Raw genomic sequence first — 24,469 nt, forward strand, 5'->3', positions numbered from 1 at the left:
TGAAGTAAGTAAATTATCACTTGATCCTGTGGTTACAATAAAATGTTCTGCTAGCAAATTTTAACTCCTTGTGTTCGTTACATTTTTTTATTCACTACTTTTGTGTGAACAAAGTTCTGTGTGACTTTATATTGTGTTAAACATTTTAGAGCATACCATCAACTATCTATTATAATTTTTCTTTTTTTACCCCTCCAGGGGGTCTTTTGTGGGCTCTAGTGTCCCTTATATGATAGTAGACTGACAGGAAACGGGGAAGGAGAGAGGGGAAGACATGCGGCAAATGTCGTCGGTTCCGGGAGTCGAACCCGCGATGGCCGCGTCGAGGACTCGAGGCCTCCAAATTCGGGTCGCGCTAACCGCTACGCCACCACGGAACGCCCCTATTATAATTTTTAACTCTGTTACACACAGACTTTCACAGATTTCAATTGTCATCGTGTGACTTTAAAGATACCCTCGCTGTCTTTTAGGATTAAGCCCAAACAATTTCCAAGTAGATTGCTTATTTGACTTTTCATTAAGCTTTTAAATAATAAATGAATAACATTTTGATATAAATATTGTCTGACCATGTCAAAATGTTCTAAGTGAAAGCAGTCCCTCTCGTGAGATAGACACAATGACAAGAATGATAACAAGTTGTTGACATTTCTGCCACTGAAAAGTCTGAATCTAAAGGGTGTTTTTCTGACTGCCTGATCGGCCCCTTTTGATGTCTATCCAGCAGTGTTAAGTGCTGGAGGAGACCTGAGGCAAATATGTTAAAAAATATGTTTTTTAAAATGTTTTTTAATACTATCGCTATGTCATGACAGTATGGTATGTGACCGATATTCTATGAGAAAATCAATGTCCTCCTCCTCTCTGAGCTATTATAGTGATCTGCAAAAATGCACCACTTCTGGTCAAATACAACTAATCAGAGCCAGGAGGAAGGTTGTAGTGCTGTTTATCACACTTGTGATAAACTGTTAATGGCAGAGAAGCAACTCTTTACTGGAAAACAGTTCAGACGCTGTCCTCCATGACCATGATAGCTAGCATGAGCATTCATAACAGGATAATAGTCACAAATGCCGCATCCTTGCAGCAGAGAGCATGGATGAGAGTGTGAGCTGTATATACACAAGCATGACTGACAGTGTTAAAACACTCCTGTTTCTGATTGGTTCTTTCTGACCAAGAGACCTATCTCTGCAGTTAGTACTGGGACCAGTGGGACAAGGCAGAGGAGTTTGTTTGTTTTGGGGGTTTTCACAGATATTCTGCCTCACACCATATTATGACAAAGTAACAGTTTTAACAAATATGTAAAAATATATACATATTTTTTTTATAAAGGTTGCATACTGTAGCTTTAACAATACATCTCTTTATTTTGTTTGCTGCCAGATTTGATGCTACATAAATCGTTATCTGGAGAAACACACAAAAATCTTCTCATGATTCTTTTTCTGTAAAATCCCTTGTTAGAAAAGTTTAAAAAATATATTTATCATTTTTGCAATGATTTTGATTAGTAAGACATTTTTGGTTAATTGTGAAAGTAATTGTTTGGGCACCTTATACATAATTAAATAAAACTGAAGCACATAACACTATCTACAAATATTCATACCATCAAACATTCTACATGAACTGTAACTAATCATCAGTTTTATGCTATGTTTCTATGCTATAATTTTATGGAATAAACTGTTTACAAATCTTATGAAATATGCTTTGATTTATTATTCTGCTTTATTGTCTGAATTTTTTTAAGTACAGGCTGGGCAGACAAACAGAGGAATGCAGAGGTCTGCTCTGTGTTATTTGATGTTTTGACAAGTCACTGATAAGCCTCTATCCACCAGTGTGGATGTGCTTGTGCTTTAATGCTTCTGCTTGCTCTATAAACCAATATCCAGCTCTCTTCTCTGCAGTAGGAGGTATTTTTTCTAACATACCTTCTTATCCAGGGCACAATACTGCCTTCTGGTTGTTAAAAGAAACCAAATAATCAGGATCATCTTCACTAATCTGCAGTCTCGTTTGGCGATGTCTCGTCTGTTTAGGCTCTTTGCATTTCTTTCTGGTTTCTGCTACATTTTTGCTTCTCCAGACGTCTGCACCAACTCCCTCATACCCGGAGCTAAAGGTAGGTTAAGATATAAACCTGCACATCATATCATTTAGACTAGCTTTTTAATTACTTTTTAGGAAATGCGGGGAGAAAACAAAAGCAGCTCTTGGATTCAAGCAATATTTGCTCATACTTTTAAAACATTTTTATTTTTATTTTTTAAAACATATAGATATCTCCTGTAGAGTAACCCCTGCAACATTTTAGGGTTTACTGAGCAGATGATAAACACACCACGCTTTAAATATCCTGTAGTTTACAGGCTGGCTGTCTGCATACCGATCGACTTGAAGGGAATGCCTTCCCATGTGTGTTTTCCATTTTACAACATCCAGTAGCTTGCTGTCCTGCTGTTTCAGACAGACAGAGCTTATAAAATTCAAAGTTGAGCTTCAGTTTCTTTTTTTTTTTTTTCAGGCCTTTTTCCACAAACGAAAAACGTAGCCTGCAGCTCCGGCTAAAGTGAAAGCCAGCCAGATTTTTCTCAATCCATGCTATAAAAATCTAAAAAATGTTAAAAGGCCATTTATTACATTTTGTGTTCTTTTGGACAATTATGTTTAATATTTGCACTTTTGCAAACTCACTCTCTAGTGTAACATAGTGGTGACAAAGATCAGAAAAGAGGCAACTGTATCATCACATGCACTTTCACAACTTTCCCCTGACTTCTATCTAAAGGCTAGAAAGTCCCATGGAGTCAGTGTGTATTTAGACAGCTGCCACTAGGGTGAACTGATTATTTGTACAAGACTCATCCAGATACGAGTGACCACAAGGTCAGTCTCCCACTGAATAGCTGAGTGGGCGTTGGACATGCATTTTTCTGTGTTCCATACAACCCAAAAAATGTCTTATTTATTTAAAGCATAAGTAGAAGGAAAAAAATCCGACTCACTTTTTATTGCTTTTACTGGTAGCAGACTACATACTAAAATAATTTTGTCAGCACTTGGACAGTGTTGATATGAAAATGTTAACTTTATAAAACAAGATTTAAAATGGAAATCACATTTTTGTCAGAGTTAGAATTACATTCACATTTTCTGAATGTTGGAATACTGTCTCATTACCAACAAAAAGTATGTATGTTCCTTTAACCTTTGCAAAATTTAAAATATTTAAATATATTTAAAATATATTTTAAAGGGATTTTATGTGGTTGACGAACACTGATATTTTTTTTGTGAAAACCTGTAAAAAAAAATTTACCCATTCTTTTTTTTTCTACCAAGCAGACTGCATGGTAGATATTAATGTAAAGTTTTGTGTTTGTTTTAGGTTCGAACTTTGAATGGGCCATTCTAACACACTGGTCCAAACTATTCCATTGTAGCACTGACTGTATTTTTGCATCATTGTCCAACCTCTTCTAAGTTATCCCTCTATTTAGCTCCATCAGTCTTCCACCTCTGACCAGATTACCTGTCAGTGCTGAGGAAAAGCAATGCGACAGTACAATGCTGCCGACACCATGTCAAGTAGTGGTGAAGGTGTGTTCAGGACAATTTGCAGTATTTGCTTTTTTTCTGATTAATACTCTTCTTAGGCCATATTTTAAAGGTTGGAAGTAGAACCTTTTCAATTCTCAGAAGCTGGGTTGAGCCATGAGATTTTCAAACTCTGGGATGTTGTTTTATAACCTAACTCTGTTTTAAACTTTAACTTTATCCCAGATCTGTCTGTTGTGATGGCTGTTCTCTAAATGTTTCCTAGGAAACCTCTGAGGCTTAATTGCTGTAATGATCCTGAAATTTCATTACACAAGAATGGACAGGAGAGTGATTTTGAGAGTATTTTATTTTACTCAGAGGTATCAAGAGGGTAAATAAAATGCAACCCACACTTTTTAGATTTCAAAGTCCATCGCCCATTTTCTTCCCATTTAACAATTGTGCCTTACTTTGTGTTGTTATGTCACAAAAATCCAGATTAAATACACTGGAATGTAACATGAAAAATACAACAACAAAAAAATGGTTGTGGATACTTTGCAAAGTTCAGTAAACTTGACATGAAGAACCTCAGTTTGATAGCACACCTTAACCACATATAAATTTGGTATTTTAATGGTCTCAGTTGAAAATGATATACCTTCAGCAAATAGATTTTGCTCTGATTTCCTTCCAAGTATTTCTTTTCATCAGTGGCGTGCCAAAAGCATTTCTCAGAGATCTCAGTAGTTTTTTTCACTGTGAAAAGTTATTGCATTTTAACACAATGATAGCACTGCTATTAAAAATGTCTTGGCAGAAACTATATATTAAAATAGTATGTGTTGCAGTTTGTTGAGAGACTTGTGACAATACCTGCACAGGGATTCATACACAAATGTAATGAACCAAAGAAATTAACTGAATGTTTTCTTGGCCTAGTGCATGTGTTATTGCATAATGTGTCATCCTCCTAATAGCTCAACACTGGGAAAAAAATGAATTCATGTCATCTCAGTTTTCTTTGTTGAAATCCAGGAGATCAAGGTGATGATGGAGAGCAGGGAGAAGAGGGAAAGCTTGGGAAGAATGGACCACCAGGATTGGCAGGTACAAAAATATCAGTCACACACTCACATGCGTGTAATGATTTTATTTTTTTGAGCCTTTTTTTTTTACATGCATGGGGGAAAAAAAACATAATATTCACAATGTATATATACCACTATATATTCTTTTTCTGGCCAAAATTAGAATTGTCCTATTTTTAGTTAAATCACTAAGAAGCTCACTTCCCTGTTGAAATATTTGGATTTCAGTTTGAATATATGAAAATCTAACTGTACAAAGACGTATATGGGTTTTTTTATTTGTTTACATTTAACATTTAGTAAAGGTAAGAGGACTGAAGGACAAAAAGGGGAAGTAAACAAGAATCTGCTTCCTGCACTGTTTTGTATGTTGCCAGAGAAAGATCAAATTTGGAGGGGAGGGGTTTGTTGTTTTTTACTAGGAATCTTCCAGCACTGATAATGGTTTTCACATGAAATGTTAATATTGTTTCCTAAGTAACAAGCCATAAATATAAATACTCAGGAACTACTTAAAACCAGACAATTGCTCCCACTTTATAAAACGAGCGAGGTCTTTTATTCTAGCCATTTTAGGCTAGTTAGAATTACCAGAATTGATTCCATTTTCTAAATAATTTAAAAGCAAGCTTATTAAAGACTTGTTTCATTACTTTCCTCAAAGTCAGAAGTTTATTTGCTCTAAGAGTCTCTAACTTTAAACACTTTGTGAAAGATGTCATCATCTGACTGTGCTGGCTTCTAATTACTATTTAAGATCAATAGTACCAAGCTCTCAAACAAACAGCTCTCTAGTAGGGTGAAAAGAAAAGAACTAACCCAAGACATCTGGAAAAGACTTGTAGACCTTCACATCTCTGGTTCATCTTGTTACAACTTCCAGATGCCTTAAGGTGCCACATTTTTCTGTTCAAACCACTATAGATAAAAAAGAACAGTATGGGAATGTCTAATGTCTAGCCATTATACTGTCCAGGAGGGAGATAGGTTCTGGGCCCCAGAGGTGAACATGCTTTGGTGGGAAATGTGTGAATCAACCCCAGAACACAAATAAAAGGCCTTGTGAAGAAACTGGCTGAAGCTGGTAAAAGAAAAAAGTGTTATTACTGACACTAAAACAAATCATGTACTGACATGATAGGAAAGACCACTCAGAGGGGAAGAAGCTATTACTATAAAAGCAAAAAAAAAAAAAAATATGGATCAGATTTTTTCAAATGCACACAGGAATAATTATCTTAATCTTTGCAGATTAAGACAGCCCACATTCTACTTGGAAGGAGAGTGAGGGAATACTAAAGCCCTGAAAACACCATTCAAGCTGTGAAATCCAGCATCATGTTTTGTGGGTGTTTTGCAACCTGAGGGACTGGTGCGCTGCGTGAAATAGGAGAGAACATTATGTGGAAATAATTAAGAAGCATCTTAAGAAATCCGACAGATGATTAAAGTTTGGTCACAAACACTTCTTTCAAATGGACAAAAACTCAAAGCCTCTGACAAACTTGAGTCAGTTACACCAGTTCTGTCAGGAATTGGCCAAAAGGAAACATGTGCAAATGTTTGACCCAAACCAAAAGAACAGACAATTCCACTGAGTACTGCATAAGTACTCTATGCTTCTGGATCCGATGAAGGTGTTTTAAAAATTCTGTTTAAAAAAATGCTCTCTTGTTATTTTGGTATTTAGCAATACGGAACAATTTGAGTAATCATCATTGACTGATTTAATGTCAGACAGTAGAAAAAAGTCTTGCATGTAGCCATCTGGTTTCAACTGTTTTGTGTCTTGTATGTACACACAAAAGGCAAACTTAAAGACACAACTTTCAGACTTGTATTTACTCTGTGTCCTGACACAAAGCAATGAAATATTTCTCTCTGTAGCACGGAGCGCTTGTGTGTGGGTACTGAGAACACACCGAGAAGGTATGAGAAGTACACAAGAACCTTTTTCAACTTTTCAACTTTACGGACATTATTCACAACCTGTCATTATGGTTTTTCTGTCCGTACACTTACTGACAGCCATGAAAGCAGGTCTTTACAATGATTTTGTTAGTACACCATGTCGGCAGCGCAATAGATGACGCATGTATTCCCAGTCTTAATTTAGGCAGTGTTACAGGAAACAGTTGCTTAATTTTGGAAGCTTAAAAGGGAATCCATGACTCTCAATGCTCTGAAGGGTAACAAAAACTATTTGTTTGTCTAAACGTATTAGCATCAAAAAGCTGTTAGCCTTATTCTTACTGGATTTAGCAGCGTTTGTCCGTAAGTTAAATGGAAACATGCACCCACGTAGTACAATATTTTCCCCTCTAGTGCGAAAACAATAGTTAATAACTTAGCATATTTAATTTCTTCTATTTCTGATGTTTGAATATTTTTAAGCTGCCTAATGCTGTTTAAAATGTGTTGAGTTGCACGTTTCCTTTGGGAATTGCACCCTTCACCTCTTTTATCCGCCAGCAGCTGGAGAAACCAGTCGTTAAACCAGTTTGAGGAGTTGGCCATTATAAAGTGTGACTGCAGTGATACAAAGGCCTGTTATCTGGACGCTCACACAGACCGTTTAACTGGCGAGCGTACACACTGCCAAAACAACATTAATCAGATGTTATAGACACAGAGGGAATGAGGAGAGAGAGGAGCCAAAATCAGTTTCTTCCTCTCGCAAAAGACAAAAACACATAATCGCTTCTCACAGTGAGCTCTCTGCTCACGACTGTGAAAACATTTTCTCTGTGAGGCTGCCTGCAAAGCATTTTGACAAATGATTCAAGCAGAATGTGATGCAAAATTTGTGAAAACTTCTCAAAAACAAGAGCATTAAATTGTGAGAAAGTGCGACAGTGGAGATGGAGAATAGTTTTGGAACTTTTTAATCAAGACGTCAAGAATCTTGTTGGGACATGGATATTTGTGAACATCGGATTATAAAAGTAAACAGAATCAGTCAAGGTTAAGGTTCTGATTAGATATGAAATGCTTTCTCAGTGGATATTCTGGAGTGAAAAGATGTTTATCGCCTTCCCGATTTTCTATTTTTGTGCATGTTTTTAACACATAAGCGTTTCAGAACATCATACGAACTGAAATATATGTCAATGACAACTTAAGCAAAACCAAAATGCAGTTTTTGAATGAAGATGTTTATTATTATGGGAATAATCTCCCTCAAGGAATTAAAACCTACAAGGCGCTGTGTGAAAAAGTGATTGCCCTCCCTGTTTAAACAAAATTTAACTGTGGTTTATCACACCAGAGTTCACAGTCTCTAGCCACATACAGACTTGATCATTACCACACTGTTCTCAATCAAGATATCACTTAAATGTTTTGATTGAGAACAAGGATTGAGAACTGTCTGACAAAGTGAAGTTCACCAAACAATCCTGAGAAGGTAAACATTATGCAGAAATCCAAAAACAAAAATTCAAGAGCAAATGAGAAAGAAAGTAATTGAGATTTATCTGTCTGGAAAGGGTTACAAAGCCACTTCCAAAGGTTTACGACTCCACCAAACCACAGGGAAAGCTGTTATCCACAAATGGCGAAAACATGGCACGGTGGTGAAACTTCTCAGGAGTGGCCAGCGGACCAAAATTATCTCAAAAGCTCAGCGACGACTTATCCAAGAAGTTATAAAACACCCACAACAACATCCAGAGAACTGCAGGCCTCACTTACCTCAGTTAAGGGCAAAGTTCATGCCTCCAACTTAAGAAAGAGACTGGGCAAAAATGGCCTACCTGGCAGTGTTCCAAGACAAACAAAATATCCTGCTGAGCAAAAAAAGAACATTAAGGCACATTAAATTCTTTTCCAGAACACTTCTTGATGATCCCCAATGTTTTAGGAAAACATTCTGTGGACTGACGAGTCAACAGTTGATCTCTTTGGAAGATATGTGTCCCATTACATCTAGCGTGAAAGTAACACATTTCAGAAAATAAACATCATACCAACAGTAAAATTTGGTGTTTGTAGCATGATGTTTTGGTTCTGTTTAGCCGTTTCTGGACCTGGAAGACATGTTGTGGTAAATGAACCATGAAAATCCTGAAGGAAAATGTCGACCATCTGTTTTCGTGACCTCAGACTGAAACCAACTTGGGTTCTGCAGAAGGACACCAGCAACTCCACCTCTGAATGACTGAAGAAACATGCAATGAAGACTATGGAGTGGCATAATCAAAGTTCTACCTTAATCCTATTGAGACGCTGTGGCATGATCTTAAAACGTCTGTACATGCTGGAAAATAATACAATGTGGCTGAATTACAACAATGCTGCAAAAATAAGCAGGCCAAAATCCTGCACAGCACCGTAAAAGATTCACTCCAAGTTATCGTAAATGCTTGATTCCAGTTGTTGCTGGTAAGAGTGGCCCCAAACAGTTATGAGGTTTAGGGGGTAATCATTTTTCACACAGAGCTATGTAGGTTTTGATTTATGTTTCCCTTTATAATCAACACCTTCATTTAAAAACTGTAGTTGATGTTCTGAACATCTCAAGTGTGGAAAACATATAGAATAATAGGAAATCAGGAAGGGGGCAGACACTTTTTCACACCATTGTAGTTCTTATAAGGCTAGCTGGACATCTTTTATTTGCATGTGTGTAAGTGTGTTTAAGCATTTCTCACCTTGTAAAGCCAATTTTTCCAACAAGTACTCTGTTGTGAGGAACCACTGCTCTTTCTGGGTAAAGCATAAATGCAGTTACTAAAATGAAAGGAAGTCAATGCAAAGTCCTAATATGCATAGAAATGCTAACTTCGGGGTCAGGTTGGGTTATAGAAATGAATGAAAAAAAAACAATTGAAGTCAAATCAAAGTTCCCGTGAAGACAAAAAGACACATTTCTGGGTGTGTAGGGGTGTGTGGGGGTGTGTGGGCGTGTGTGTGGGGGGGTGCACACACAGAGGCTGTGTGCCTGTGTGTGTGTGTGTGTGTGTGTGTGTGTGTGTGTGTGTGTGTGTGTGTGTGTGTGTGTGTGTGCGTGGGTGTGTGTGTGTGTGTGTGTGTGTGTTGCAAATCCTTCCAATAACAATCTGGCCTCTTCAGAACATCACTTAGTGCTTGAAACACCATTAGTTTCCAGTTGAATAGTTTCCTGAGGAAACACTAGTTCAAGAGCTGGCAGAACGCCTCTGTCTGCTCTGCATGATTCCCACCCAAACGCTCTCACTACCACAGGTTCTCTTTTTTTATCTTATTCTATCCTACATTCTAATTTCTGTTCACTATATGCAAAGCCATGGGGACAATTACAAGGTCTTTAGTATCTTGCAAAAAGTATTCACAGACCTTGAGCTTTTTCACATAAATGTTCTGTTTCAACCACAAACTTCATTGCAATGTTTTATTTGACAGACTTTTGTTTGGTTCCACGAAAGTTCTGGAAAACCATTTGGCGTCTCAGAAAGGGAAAAACGCAACCGACCCAAGCAGTTTTGGCTTTGGGGAGGGTGTGCAGACACAATGGAAGAACCACTTTGAGAATCTCCTCAATTTGGTCTCCCTTAAGGAAGCAGAGTCTGAAGACTTGGGTGAAGGCAGTTCCATCACCTTGGCAGAGATGCTTAAGGGAGTTAAAAAGCTCAACAAATGCCAGGTGTGGATGTAGGCATTGGACATAGTTCAGCTGTCATGATTGGCATCCCTCTTTATAATCTCATGGACCTCAGATTAATGAGGTGCAATGCTGCTTTTATCTTGACTGTAAAACAGTGGCCCAGATCATTACCCTCAAAAAAGTACTGGGTGTTTGTTTGGCCCATAAGGGTTTTGTGTATATGAAGAAGGTTTATAAGACTGTACCCCAAGGTTTTGGGGGGTGATGCAGTAGTATATCCCGTACTACTTGTTCCTACATTCTACTTGTTCAAATGCAATTCCATAATATCATACAAAAAAGAGGAAAACTAAAGTTCAATTGTGAAACAGTGTTTTATTAATTATTCAAGGTTGTCCAAGTTTCCTTTCAGAAATCAAAGTACATAGCATGAATGATAGCTACAAAGCTTACTTACTCCATAAATGTTTAAAAGAATCAGAATCAGTTCTTAAAATAAATAAAAACATATTGATAGTTGAACATTTGTATTGCCATTCTAACCCTTTTTAATCAACTTACTTTTAGTAGAGTTGTTTGAAGTTCTGTGTCACCAATATTTTCCACGATTATCTTTGAGGGGTCTGAAGATGAAGCGACTGAGAACAATTGGATTACAGACCAAAATTTAAACTAGTTAATGCCATTTTATGTCTTGTCCGTTTCTTAAATCCCTAATTATCCTAATTTATTGTTCCTTTTTCCTCGCTCAGGTGTGCCAGGTGAACCAGGTCTTAAAGGAGAAATAGGTCCCACAGGAAAAATGGGCCCGACTGGAGAGAAAGGTTCAATTAATCATTTTAATTCCAAGTCCATGCCAATGTCTGTCAATTCCCTCTTTTAGTCTTCTGTTTAATGCTTTTGTAAAGACACAAAGCTTAGTGTCATTAGTCATATTTAGTGTTTACTTTAATCAGAAACTCAAACATGTGTTTGTCTTTAAGCAATCTAAAGAAGAAAAAAAATATCTGATGACAAATTATTTTCAGGTTTTATAGCCATTCACTGTAAAAGTCCCCAAAGTTTCAGCATAGTGAAACTTTGGGAAAATATATTTGTGACATCCTAACTGTCCTTGAAATCTTAGAAATACCCTGAAGACGAAACCCTTTGAGCTTTGATGACTTCTCTATGCTAATAAAATAAAAACAAGAAAGCAGAAAATCCTTTCACATGTTGGAACACTTAATTAGTTTAAAGACTAAAACAGAATTAATATGTAGCTTTAAATGGTTCATTAGCTAATTTAAAAGGACAAATGGTCCACATGAAGCTAATCTAAGCAAAAGGGTAAGCTTTATGACATCAAAAGACAGAAAACCATCTTCCCTGCAGTAAAATGCCAGGCTCATTCATTGACCACGGTGTCTTTATTCCAGTTTTTATAGGCAGTCGAGTTCTCCTGCCTCTCCGTACATGCAGCGTTCCATGTGTTCATCATGTTTAATACTCTTACAGGAAAGTGACTCTGCATCAGCCTTCTCACAGAAGGAGTGAGGTCACAACTTTGGATTAACAATGAGACTGGAAGCCCAGAGCTCATAAAACACCTGGGGGAAAACAAAATAGACTCGGGATAATGCCAAGTGCAGCAGGGTTCAAAACTAAAACTGAACTACTGTTTTATGGCATGTTAATACACCCTCACAGAGCCATTAAATGCGGTGAATTTCCACATCTGTATAGGGTTAACTCATGTTATTACCCAAGTCATGATGCCTTATAGCAGTACATCAGTAGGCAATGATTTTATTTGCTGTAATACTATACATTTAACTTCTCGTTGTGTTTGCGCAAAAGAAACTAATGACAATATTATAACTAACAACATCAAGACGCCATATATTTCTTTATATTCCTGGATATAACATTAGTACACATTGCTGGAATTTAAACATAAGTGAAAGTTTAAATCTTATCATTGTATTTATGCCAGGAGGTTCAAACTGTAACCTTTCCAGCCCAGCCCAAACGGAGCTGTGCAGGTGTCACATGTCACTCTTCTGTTCCTCATCCATAATTAGTAGGCCATTGTTATGTTTGAACAGCAAATCACTTCCCCAAACCTTACAACTGCCACTTGGGTTAATTTCCACTGTGAAGCTGCAACATGAGTGAATAGACATTAACAATAGAAACAAAACAATTCTATTATTTTGTTTCTATTGTTTCTATTTGAACTTTTCAAACACAAATTTGAAAAGTTCAAATTTGTGTTTAAGAGCTGTAGATTGTATTTGAACTATTGTAACGTAAGGTGCAGTGGGATGGTTCCTGACCAAGGTAAATCTGCAAGGGTGAGCAGTGAGTTTTAAGAATGACCCTGCCATCTGCTGGTGAAATTGAGATACCACATAAGCCCTATGTTTGATTTTTAAATATTGATTGGATTTTTTATATATATATATTTTGTTACCTTACAAATTCAGTGTATTTTATTGTCTTTTTTATTTGTGCTACACCAACACATAGCCGGGCATATAGGGAAGTGGAAGATGGATGATACACAGTCAATGTTTTTTCTTATAAAAAAGCTGCGACCCTCTTGATGCTGATATCTTAAAATACAATCCAGTGTAACCTGTTGTCTTTAGAAATAATCAAAATATGCAGGAGCAGCAGAAATCGACAACTTAGGTTCTGTTGACAGGACAGTGCCAAGACATTACAAAAATAAAGTCAAAGGAAGGCTGTTTTAAGATTGTCACAAGTTATGTTAGGGACAGGGCAAACATGGAAGGAGATTTTTGGTTTAGAAGAGACCGATGTTGAATCTCTGGGCATATCTGCAATTACTGTGCGTTTGTTGTACACTGGCTGCCCATCACCCTGAGTGAACTATTCCTACATTCAAATACGTTTGTAGCTGGCTAGCAGCATTATGTTGTGGACATGATTTCTTCAGCAGCATCAGGGAAGCTGATCAGAGTTGATATAAAGGCTGAACAAAGAGCTATATTCAATAGAGGATCTAAGTTTAGACTCAGGGGGGAATTAACACTAATTCATGCAACACATTTCAGATTTTTTTTCAGAAAATTGTTGAAAGTCAGGTATGTTTTTCAAATATAGAACTATAACACACATAACAGAAAATGTTCAATGGGGTAGGCATACTGTCACCAAGCACAATTTCTTTAAAATGGCTGCGCATTTGTGATTTTTATCAATCTTCAGGTGACAAAGGTCTTAAAGGTTTTGATGGACCAGTCGGGCTCAAAGGACAAACTGGTGAGAAAAATTCAAACAGACACCCTTTATTTCGATCATGTTTGTGTGTAAATTTAATTTTAAATATTCTGGACTTCAATTAGTATTTCTATTAGATACTTTCATACTCTACAGTCTTCCCTTCTTATATATCTATTTTTTACCTTCTGACAAAAATGATCAATTATATATACCGTATATATATAATTTGAGGCAGCAGATTAGTTATTACAATTATTTGATAAAACACAGTAAGTTGTGATAATGCTTATTTTATCTATCAGGTGCAACGTGTGACTGTGGGAGGTACAGGAAGGTGGTTGGACAGCTTGATGAGAACGTAGGGAAGCTGAGGAACGCTGTTAGGTTTGTGAAGAACGGTGAGTTGTCAGTGAGAACTTTTAGCCAAACATATTGAGAGAAATGCTAAGATAAAGTTAAACCATCTTCCCATGTGATTTCTGCATTAGGTATTTTTGTTTTTACAAGCATAATCTTGCCATGCGGTTCAATCAAATCTTGACAAAATGCAAATGTTTTCTCCTGTATGGAGTACCAATTTAATGTGTCCTAAAACAGTATAGGTGGATTTGATGAAAACATTCCCAGTATCCCTCCACATTGCTGTCTGAGGATTTACAATTATTTGCTATATAATGTGTGAAGACTTACTATTATTTGAGTAAATTTATCATCTTTGGGAATTATGATAAAATAAATTATACTAAAATAAATGATTCATTCCTAAATTGACTCAAATTATTCTGAAAATCTTTCCCGTTCAGTTTTGCTGGGCTTGAAGGAGACAGAGGACAGATATTACCTGCTTGTGAAGGAGCCCAAGAAGTTCAGAAAGGCTTCCATGAACTGCAAGCTAAGGGGAGGCACGCTGGCCATGCCAAAAACTAACAACATCAACCAGCTCATGGCAGACTACATCAATCAGGCAGGGCTGACAAGGGTTTATATGGGAGTGCAGCCTCAGAGCAAAGACACAGTAAGTGTTTACGACCTCCAGGTAGAAACAGCGACAGTGATGCTAATTTTAAAGACGGCACATTTTATGTTGTGTGGATTGTTAAATTACAAGAAGATTTTTTTTGCTTTTTTTTTTTTTTTTAAGAATGGAACTGGAAGTTATATTTATGCAGACTCCACCCCTCTGCGGGAGTTTGCGGTTTGGAGCCAGGAAGAGCTGCTATACTCCACATCATCTCCAGCCACCAACGTCAGCTGCGTGGAGCTGCTCAACACTGGGACATGGAATAAAGTGGAGTGTGAAACTCCCCTGTTCTTCATCTGTGAGTTCCCAAAGAGCAGGAGAAGAGGCAGAGGAGGAACGGCTGCTTCCACTTCATAATGACATTTAAAATTAAGGAATATCAATATAACTAGTTTGCTGTTTTTGTCCACAGATACAGAAAGTGATAGCAAAGAGTTGCCCTTGCTTAAAGCGGGATTGAAAGAAGTGCTGAGACAAATTCAGTCACTTTTAATAACATTATCTGAAATATGCAACTCAATAAAACATTTACTTTATTGTTAGACAGGAAAATATGCATTCAGTATGGGGATTTCTTTTCAAATGTCATAATTGTTAATAGTTTTTAGTGCTGTTGTCATGTTTTAATTATCTGTAATTTACATTATGTCTGGCATCACAAAATAAGGGATACATTTAATACAAACATGGGTTGCCTTTCAACTAACTTTACTCATACACTGCTTCATTCACGAGCTGCTGTATCCTGTTTATGCTCCTGAGGGACAGCACAGCTACAACTAGAGGTTGGTCTTTATTCCTGCTTTAAAATCAAGTTTAACAGTAAAGCACAAGATAACTGAGTTCAACATATGCAAGCAGAAAAAGGCAGTCTGTCAAAACCACCACATCCAAAAAGGAAATAAAAAGCTAATTTATCAAGTTTCAACACCTGACCCATAACATCCAATGTATAACAACAATGACTGTTGTTGGTTGATGATGGCCAAACAAAATCTAAGCAGCTTTCTGCTTCCACCAATATTTTACAGCAAGATCTGGACAAGTCTCACACACATCAGCAGGTGGCCAGAACTGATGGCAAGATTTTGTCTTCTTCTGGGTTTTACTTTGTAATGCACAGATACATATATTTTAATAATGATAGCGTCACATGAGTTGCATGAGAAATTTGTACAGTACTTTTAAATAAGTGTCATTGTAGATCTTTGGAACCTTAATAATTGTAGTCAAATAAATAAAGCAGAGCCACTGTTTGACTTTATTAAGGTGTCAATAAATTTGTACTCAGTTTTCTGCTATTTTCTATTTTCCTGTGAAGTATATGATGTGTGACACAAAGACCCATTGTCTTAAGAGCAAATAATTGCAATGTTTAAATCAACAGAAAGACCTTTTTTGCTCAAGAAGTACTAACGTTAACATGAAGATTTTGCTAAACACTACTTGAATTTAATTTCAAGCCATGGTGACTGAGATGAAACAAAGATTAAACCTTTTAGCAAGAAACTCTCCGGATGGCCGGAAAGTACTAATATAAATAAAAACACTAATTTGAATATGGTGTTGGATCTGTGATGCTGTAGGTATTTCTTCTCTATGGCTCTGGAAAGATCATCAGAGTTATCACGAATGCTTTAAATTTCAGGGCAGGTAAATAAAAAATCTTCTGTCAGAAAACTGGTACTGCAAGTACTTGCTTAAAGAACATTTTATTTGTCAGGTGTATATTAGTCTTCATTTGAAGACATTTGCTCACTTCACCTTGCAAAGATTCTGTAATTCTATGAGGTTGAGGGCATAGATTTTGTTAACATTTCTCTTCAGGTAGCCCCATATATTTGACAAAATTCTGTACAATGGCAATCCCATTCCCAAATTGCACTTACCAAAAATATTACAGCTCTTTTAGTTTCTGTCAGCCTCTTGACGGCCTTCCTGATCGTTTTGTTTGTTTGTTGGCTTCTTAGTTATAGAGAAATTTGAATTTTAATAATGAATAGATGACTACCTTAACTGCTGTAATGTTTTTGTGCCAATCTCCTGACTGATACCTTTGTACAGTAAGATGATTTTAACTTTAGGTGACCTCTATGCAAACCTTGACTTTCAAAATGTGCTTCATCAGGGTTTGGCATACTTTTACATGTGACTCCATCTTATTTTTGCATTCAATGCTGTGATCCATTTGGCATTTGACAATATGTAAAGAGGTAACAGTTTAGGTCCAAAAAATATTTTGCACAGTTTTTGTATTTGAAGAGGGGCTTTTGGAGAGCCACTGAGCTAAATGTGTTTCTTCTAGAAGCACAACAGCCTCAAATATGTCACTTAAAATTCTCCTAATGGGTTAAAGCCTATATAAAAAGAGCGAATAACATAGAAACTCACAGGCCTTCTACAGGCTAACTAGGAGGTTGAATTAATTTGAATAGGTTTCCACACGAAAACGAGCCGTGCCCTTTCAGAGGTTATATCAACACTGTCTCACATAACCTAGATAATCATTAACTGTGACTTAAGATAGAACGCTGCTATTCTCAACAGTACTCCTCCCTTTTCTTTTCAAAGAATACAACGAATCATAAAAAATGCATTCTTTTCATAAAATACATTTTCTTTACTGTAAATGCATGAACAAGTGTAGTCTGTTTCCAATCAATACTCTTCCCAAAGCTCAGCCCTCAAACTTATTTACTTACAACATGTCTGTGCTTCTCACTGCTTCTGCATGTTGAAGTTTAAGCAGATCTCTCTCATTGTCTCTCAGCTTTCATGTAATTTAACGTCAAGCAGGATTTAGAGGGGGAAAGTTAGATTTGCAGCCTTATCTGCTGGCAGATGTAATAGTTCACTAAGAGAATAAAGTGTTCTAACTGGAAACTGCTGCCTTCACTTGGAGTTGGATAAAAGATCAGCAGGTGAAGGCAGCAAGCCTTTACAATATTAAAGCAGTATTGTCCTGTGTTGAGATAGAGGTGAATTATCCAAATAATTAACTTAGTTATTTGCTCACAAAATTTATTGTGAAATTTATGTTAGGTATGAAGAAATGGAAGCAATGTAATTACTTCAACAGAGTAACTACATTCCATTTAAATGCTTTATTAGTAGTACAGTTGTGAAAATCAATACGTTGATATTATTCTGAGTTTATCTGAACCTATTTTAAATAAAGTAATAAAAAATAATAATAAGCTTAAAGGCTTTTTTCCCCCCTGGTTTCTGGCATGAAGTTAAAAGACGGCTTTCTAGATCTAGAAACTTCCCTGCCTTCCTTGAATGCATCATCGCTTTCCAAGGAGTGGCCGCTGCACCTGTCCGACCTGTTCGGGGGATACATGACTCCAGAGGAATTTCTCCCCCCTCTCCCATCTTTTGTTCAGCGGCGAGTTTTCCTCTCTTTCTTTTTCCTGAGTGTGGACCGAGTGAGAGCCAGAGAAGAGGAGAAGGGGAGACAGATAGAAGACAGATAAAGAGATGTCGGAACCAGCCGTAAACCCCGCCGCCACCTCCTTTCCAACGTCAACTATTTCGTTACCTTTGGGACTGGAGGTGTTAAGGACCTACACTGGAGTCCTTGTCTGTTTGGAAATAGTAAGTAATATTTTGCAAAAGCTTGTTTCGGGTTGTATATGTACACATAGTTATCCAGTGTGTGAATAGTTGTTATTTCTTTAGAAATGTATTGCTGACTATTGAAAATAGACCTTAAGAGCAATCTAATACCTTTTTATTCGGTTCTGAGAAATTGCTTGGTGTCAGAGTTGTAAGCAAAACAAACCAGTTGTCCGTGATAGCCGTAGGTGACACTTATTGCTTTGAAGATAAATCTGACTGGCAGCTATAATAACAGGGTAGTTCATGCTTTAGACATGTATTTTATTGCTATTGCGCTGACTACTTTTGTTATCATCATTCGCCTTACTCCTGTAATTATGACGGCTATGGCAACGCATTGGTTCTGGTTTGTCCCTGCACTATAATGCCCTTTGACCTGCAAGGTGACCTCTGCATTGACTTTATATATAACCAATAATCATTAGGAACATTTTACTATTAACTGGAAACACCTTTACTACTGAAGGCTTTTATAGGCCTATGGGTGGAAACAATGGCATTCAATTATGAATGTACTTTAATCTAAAACCATCCAACTGCAGCTCCAGCTGTATGTTTAGGGCAATTTTCCTGGAGGAAGGGAAAACTCAGCCTCAGCATTAAGTGTTTTCAGCCACAACTGTATCCAACATCTGTCTGCTGTGTTCGTGGTCTTTATTATGCTATTCTTCTTTAATGGATTAAAAACAAACATCTGAGAGCTCCACAGAATAGTTGACATTATTTTAAAAAAAAGGTGACTCAAAAAGGCAATGGCTTGCATCAGAATTTATTTAGGGGAATTGTAAGAAAGGAGGCTCAATTAAAAATGCATGGCACAGGGTTGTATTTTTAAAGGAAAAAAATCAACATTGTTTCACACAACCTAGATAAAATAGGCAAAAGTGTATATCTCAACTCAAATATCCAACTCCTAAAACAATCCTGGCAAAAGTCCAGTGATTACAAACTGACCTCATGCTACAGTATGCACACACCTTGTCTTCACTGAAGAAGATTCATTCATTTTTTCATGCTAATTGTTTGGAGCGTTATCAACTTATGGCAGTCCAACCTACTTTATTAATAATTAAGCTAACAACTATCTTGCAATAATTTCTCCTTTTATGTAAATCTTTGGCATAAAAAGTAAAAAAAAACAGTGTAAAGGAACTTTTCTCTTTTTTCCAAAAACCAATCCAAAAGAACAACAAGGGCATCACATCTAAACGAAATCACCACTTTGGAGAGTTTTTCTAATGATATTTCTTTCTATTCCTAGTTATTCGGTGCTCTGGTATGGATCCTGGTGGCCTCTTCCAATGTGCCCGTGCCTCTGCTGCAGGGCTGGGTGATGTTTGTGTCCGTCACCTCCTTCTTCCTCTCCTCTTTTTACCTCACTCTGCTCGTCACTGGTTTGGCTGACCGCATCAACACAGACTGGAACTTCTTGGTAAGTGGCACACTTAAAAAAGAAAAGGAAAAAAAACAAGTAAAACTCAACCTATTTGTGTCTCCTGCTTGTCATTTCTCTTTTTGTCCTTAATCACACGACATGCCTACCACCTCATCTGTGCAAGTTAGATATTGCATGCATTTCAGAACTTCCTGGAACTAAACGAAACCTTTAGATAGATATTCAAATGTCACACAAATATTTTGGTCATTAACTGTAAATATAACAGTATGAGTATACTATTATATTACTTATGGTAAGCTTTCTCTTTGATTCAAGAACCAAGCTTTAGTCCCACCAGATGTAGTGTAAAAGCTAATAAGTATTCAAACTGGCCATTAAGATATTTAAAGAGGAGAATGAGATTTATATTGCGTTGTGTGTGAATTGTGAGACAGTTATTTTTTGTTTTTGGGCACGTGCACCGACTGATGGCACCCTTTGAATTTCGTTGTCCTTGTGACAATGACAATAAAGATTTATCTTATCTTATCTTATCTTATATTGTTACATTTTATGAAAGCATGGTAAGCTAGTGTTTACCATTGGGGAAACGATCTAAGATTTGAAACGGGTTGTCTCAAAAGCCACTTCATTCAATCATGTTGATTGGTGCTTTTAAGGCAGAGATGTGATTGAGTGGCAAAACTGAGAGGACATCCAACAACTCATCAAGCAACATGATATTAAACTATATTAAACTCAAGATTTAACAATGTTTCCTGAGGCTTTCTGAAGATCTTTGAAGGTTTTTATTTTTGCTTCTTTCCCCTCAATTATTACTTGATTTAGAGTTTACATATAACAGCAAGATGAGCAGTGAACCAGTTTGAAATTAAATTTCAAACTGCAACTGGTAACCGAAGGATGTGTCCTGTGTCAGAGCATTGTTGGAACCTTTTCTGTCAAAGTCGCAATAAAAACCTGAATAATCATATTCTACTATCATGATCTAAGTTTGCAAAGTCATAAAAACTGTTTACATTTATGAAGTCTGAAAAAATGCATCAAACAGGTTGCAAAAGACCTGGCACAGAAAGCATATTTCACATCTTTCCAGGTTTTTTCAGGTAGCCTGTTGCATACAGTCACCAGACTGGATGTACAATATAAAAATAGATTATTTCTGTCAAAAATAAAATACATCAAGGAGTGAGAAAGCATGGTGTTCTTACGTTATATCACTGCAAGTGGCCTCACATCTGGGTTAAGTCTGGACTCTCAGACAGAGCTAGCCTTTCCTTCGGCTCCACGCCCTGCTCCAAGAAGTAGCTGGGAGTGTAGGGTTGTTTGTTTTCAGCAGAACAATGAGTGACATGGATGATGAGCTCACACCGAAACACAACAAAGGGCTCCTTCTTGTCCAGCCACGCTCACAGTAGTCAAAAACAAACTCTCATTAACCCTCCTTCTTCAGACACACCCTGTCTCATTCTTCCCTCTCTCTTTCATCTCTTTTAGGCGTCTTTGTCTGACCTTTCTTGTATTTTGTTTTTCTGATTTGATCTCAGTTGTATATTTTCTCTTTTAGTTGCAAGATAATTCAAAAGGCTCTGTCTTTGAAAAAAATAAATTGGACTCAGCAGTGTCCAAGCGGCATAAATATTGACTTATTCTTGAACATGGGTGCTGTATTCAGAATTAATATATTACAAATGTTTATATAAAAATGAACTCAGTTCATTCCTGAAGATATTCATGGCTAAAATATAAGTTTTCAACATTTTATTCCAATTATTTCACATAAATTTCCCTTCTCTTTCTCAGGATGTCTTCTACCACTTTCTAGCTTTGCTGTTCTACTTTGCTGCATTTGTGTTGGAGGCGGCAACAACAGCAGCGAATGGGGGAGCTCACATCAAGTTACTACCAAACGGCACTGACTCAGTCCTGTGCATAACCTATCCTCGGGGCAACATTTTCACAATGCTGAGCTACAGGGAGTACAGCATTAATGTGGCAGCCACGGTCAGTTCATTTTAACATAAATCAGTTATAAAATGAACTTCTTAATTATAAGTTTCGCAATCTGATGAGCTGCAGTAAAATAGTAAAGATGCAGATTTACATTTGGTTGACAATAAAGCATATATTATTTATTAAGAGATTTGAGAGAAAGCTATGTAAATATTAGGGTAATTTAGGGTAATTATTTAAGGGTATGGTTTTCTTTGTCAGTGAGTGAAAAATTTAACAGTGTTGATATTTAAAAATAATTATAGTTCTCAGCCTGCATATTATATAAAAAGGCACATAAGCCTTTTTAATTTTAACTGTCTGACATTAACTCAGACTAATGGCTTCCTGTTTAATGATCAAAATTATGTATTTTCTAAATGCCAGTCTGAGTTTTATTGAGAGTGTATTAATTATTTTAAAGTTTATCTTTTTACTTGTACTATTTATGTTTACTATATAAGATATAGTTTAAAGTTTGTTTTTCTTGGCTTACTTGTGTTTTTTGCTTTGTCCCAGATATTTGCCTTTGTGGTAACTCTTTGCTACGGCGGCAGTATGGTGATGGGATTCAAGAGATGGAGGAAGTGACCAGCAGAATGAACATACATCTGCATCTACATCTGCATTATGATGTCAGCATGTCTGACAGACAAAAACAACCCAACCATTGAGTAATTCATCGACGTCCACTTTTGTTCAGTGAAGCACATCATTTATAATATTCCTAATATGACCTTTTTGTCAGATAGCAACGCCTATATCAAGCAAAAATGAAGAAATTTCTTTATTGGAAAAAATTTTTTTGATACCCCATGCGGACAGGTTTTACATACGTTCAGTCAAGAGTCCTTCAGACAAAACACAATGGAAATTAGCAAGGGAACTGAGAGGGCTTTGTACTTTAATTTAGCATTTTAAAAGATGAAAACAATGCATGATTTTTTTTAATTTTTTTTTACTCATGGAATTTAAAAGCCCATTTTGCTTTTAAAACATATTTTAGCTACATTTTTTGTTGATAAGTTGAAAACATATGTGATATCACTGGATATTGCTTTGAGGACTGTCAGATATTCTCACTAAACTTGAGAATAAATGTTTTTCTTCTCAGTATTATAACAAACACATTGAATCAAACGTTGTCATATATAAATGTCAGGGTTAGAAATTAAACTAGGTTAATCTGTGAATCTGGTAGTTTATCATAAGTTAGTCATGTAATCCTTTCAGCAAGAAAAACACACAAAAAAGGGTAAAATATTTCAAACATCTGTCTATATTGATCATTTTGTTAAGTATTTTCTGAAAAGCCTTGTATTAGTATTTGGTGTTTATATTTAACTTTGTATTATTTAACTGCTTTAATCTAACTAATTCTAAATGCCACATGATTCATAATCATTTATTGTGCACTGTTATTTGGACTATTAATTTATGAGAGTTTTAGATTAAACATTTGTTTTGACTAGTGCTACTTTTGAAAACAGAAATGCATTTTGGAACTAAAGAAATAAAATATATAAAGCCTTGCATGTGGTTTATTATTGGGTATAGTATAGATGTGTTGACATGGAGTAACCAACAGAAATAAGATTATAAATCCTACTCATACGAGCTTTTAGAATGCCAAAATTTTATTAGAAGTGAACTATTGAGTTTTCTTTCTGGCAATGACAAAACCAAGTAATACTCCAGACTTTTCCCACTCCTTTGTTTTTTATATTCTACAAACAGCACATAACTTAGATTCATATGGAATCTAGAAAAAAAACACATGTATCTAATAAATTAGCATCACAGTTGAATAATCAAACATCCTAATTTGAACAGAAACATGCTACAAAAAAAAACTTAAGCTAAACCAGTACATTAGTCATATACACTGCCTGGCCAAAAAAAAAGTCGCCACCTGGATTTAACTAAGCAAATAGGTACAAGCCTCCTATTGGATAAGTACTGCATAGGCGATTATCTTTCAGCTGGCAACAAGTTATTTAACCCCAGCTGATGCAATGAGTAACTCCTCATTTCTTAAACAACCATGGCAAAAGACACATCCTGTGGTCGTGGAAAAGACGTTAGTCTGTTTAAGAAGGGTCAAATCATTGGCATGCATCAAGCAGAGAAAACATCTAAGGAGATTGCAGAAACTACTAGAATTGGGTTAAGAACTGTCCAACGCATCATTAAAAACTGGAAGGATGGTGGGGAACCATCGTCTTCCAGGAAGAAATGTGGTCGGAAAAAAATCCTGAATGATTGTGATCGGCAATTACTTAAACGTTTGGTCAAATCAAATCGAAGAAAAACAACAGCAGAACTCAGGAGTATGTTTAATTGTGAACGCAAAAGCATTTCCACACGCACAATGCGAAGGGAACTCAAGGGGTTGGGATTGAACAGCTGTGTAGCCGTAAGAAAACCTCTAATCAGTAAGGCTAACCAGAAAACAAGGCTTCAGTTTGCTAGGTAGCATAAAGATTGGACTCTGGAGGAATGGAAGAGGGTCATGTGGTCTGATGAGTTCAGATTTACCCTGTTCCAGAGTGATGGGTGCATCAGGGTAAGAAGAGGCAGGTGAAGTGATGCACCCATCATGCCTAGTGCCTACTGTACAAGCTTGTGGGGGCAGTGCTATGATCTGGGGTTGCTGCAGTTGGTCAGGTCTAGGTTCAGCAACATTGTGTGCCCAAAGAATGAGGTCAGCTGACTACCTGAATATACTGAATGACCAGGTTATTCCATCAATGGATTTTGTCTTCCCAAATGGAACGGGCATATTCCAAGATGACAATGCCAGGATTCATCGGGCTCACATTGTGAAAGAGTGGTTCAGGGAGCATGAGACATTTTTTTCACACATGGATTGGCCACCACAGAGTCCAGACCTTAACCTCATTGAGAATCTTTGGGATGTGCTGGAGAAGGCTTTGCGCAGTGGTCAGACTCTCCCATCATCAATACAAGAT

The 24,469-nt window shown here is 36.8% G+C and overlaps 2 protein-coding genes across 4 annotated transcripts; both read left to right on the forward strand.

Annotated features, from left to right (window-relative positions):
* The first annotated feature begins 1,872 nt into the window (after nt 1-1,872).
* colec10 (collectin subfamily member 10) lies at nt 1,873-16,058 on the forward strand. 3 transcript variants are annotated; one of them, XM_023330452.1, is made up of 8 exons: nt 1,883-1,931; nt 2,029-2,140; nt 4,597-4,668; nt 10,986-11,057; nt 13,450-13,503; nt 13,767-13,862; nt 14,268-14,479; nt 14,606-16,058. In XM_023330452.1, exons 2-8 carry the CDS (start codon nt 2,041-2,043, stop codon nt 14,840-14,842), a joined length of 843 nt encoding a protein of 280 aa, XP_023186220.1. In that variant the 5' UTR covers nt 1,883-1,931; nt 2,029-2,040; the 3' UTR covers nt 14,843-16,058. The 3 variants fall into 3 exon arrangements, with proteins under 3 accessions (XP_023186219.1, XP_023186221.1, XP_023186220.1); XM_023330451.1 differs by having other exon boundaries at nt 1,873-2,140; XM_023330453.1 differs by lacking the exon at nt 10,986-11,057 and having other exon boundaries at nt 1,873-2,140.
* Nucleotides 16,059-17,788: 1,730 nt separating this feature from the next.
* Nucleotides 17,789-23,029, forward strand: mal2 (mal, T cell differentiation protein 2). The gene is made up of 4 exons (XM_005810181.3): nt 17,789-18,082; nt 19,368-19,538; nt 21,309-21,509; nt 22,017-23,029. Exons 1-4 carry the CDS (start codon nt 17,966-17,968, stop codon nt 22,086-22,088), a joined length of 561 nt encoding a protein of 186 aa, XP_005810238.1. The 5' UTR covers nt 17,789-17,965; the 3' UTR covers nt 22,089-23,029.
* Nucleotides 23,030-24,469: the final 1,440 nt, after the last annotated feature.

The sequence above is a fragment of the Xiphophorus maculatus genome, chromosome 3 (assembly GCF_002775205.1).
Source record: "Xiphophorus maculatus strain JP 163 A chromosome 3, X_maculatus-5.0-male, whole genome shotgun sequence".
Taxonomy (NCBI): Eukaryota; Metazoa; Chordata; class Actinopteri; order Cyprinodontiformes; family Poeciliidae; genus Xiphophorus; species Xiphophorus maculatus.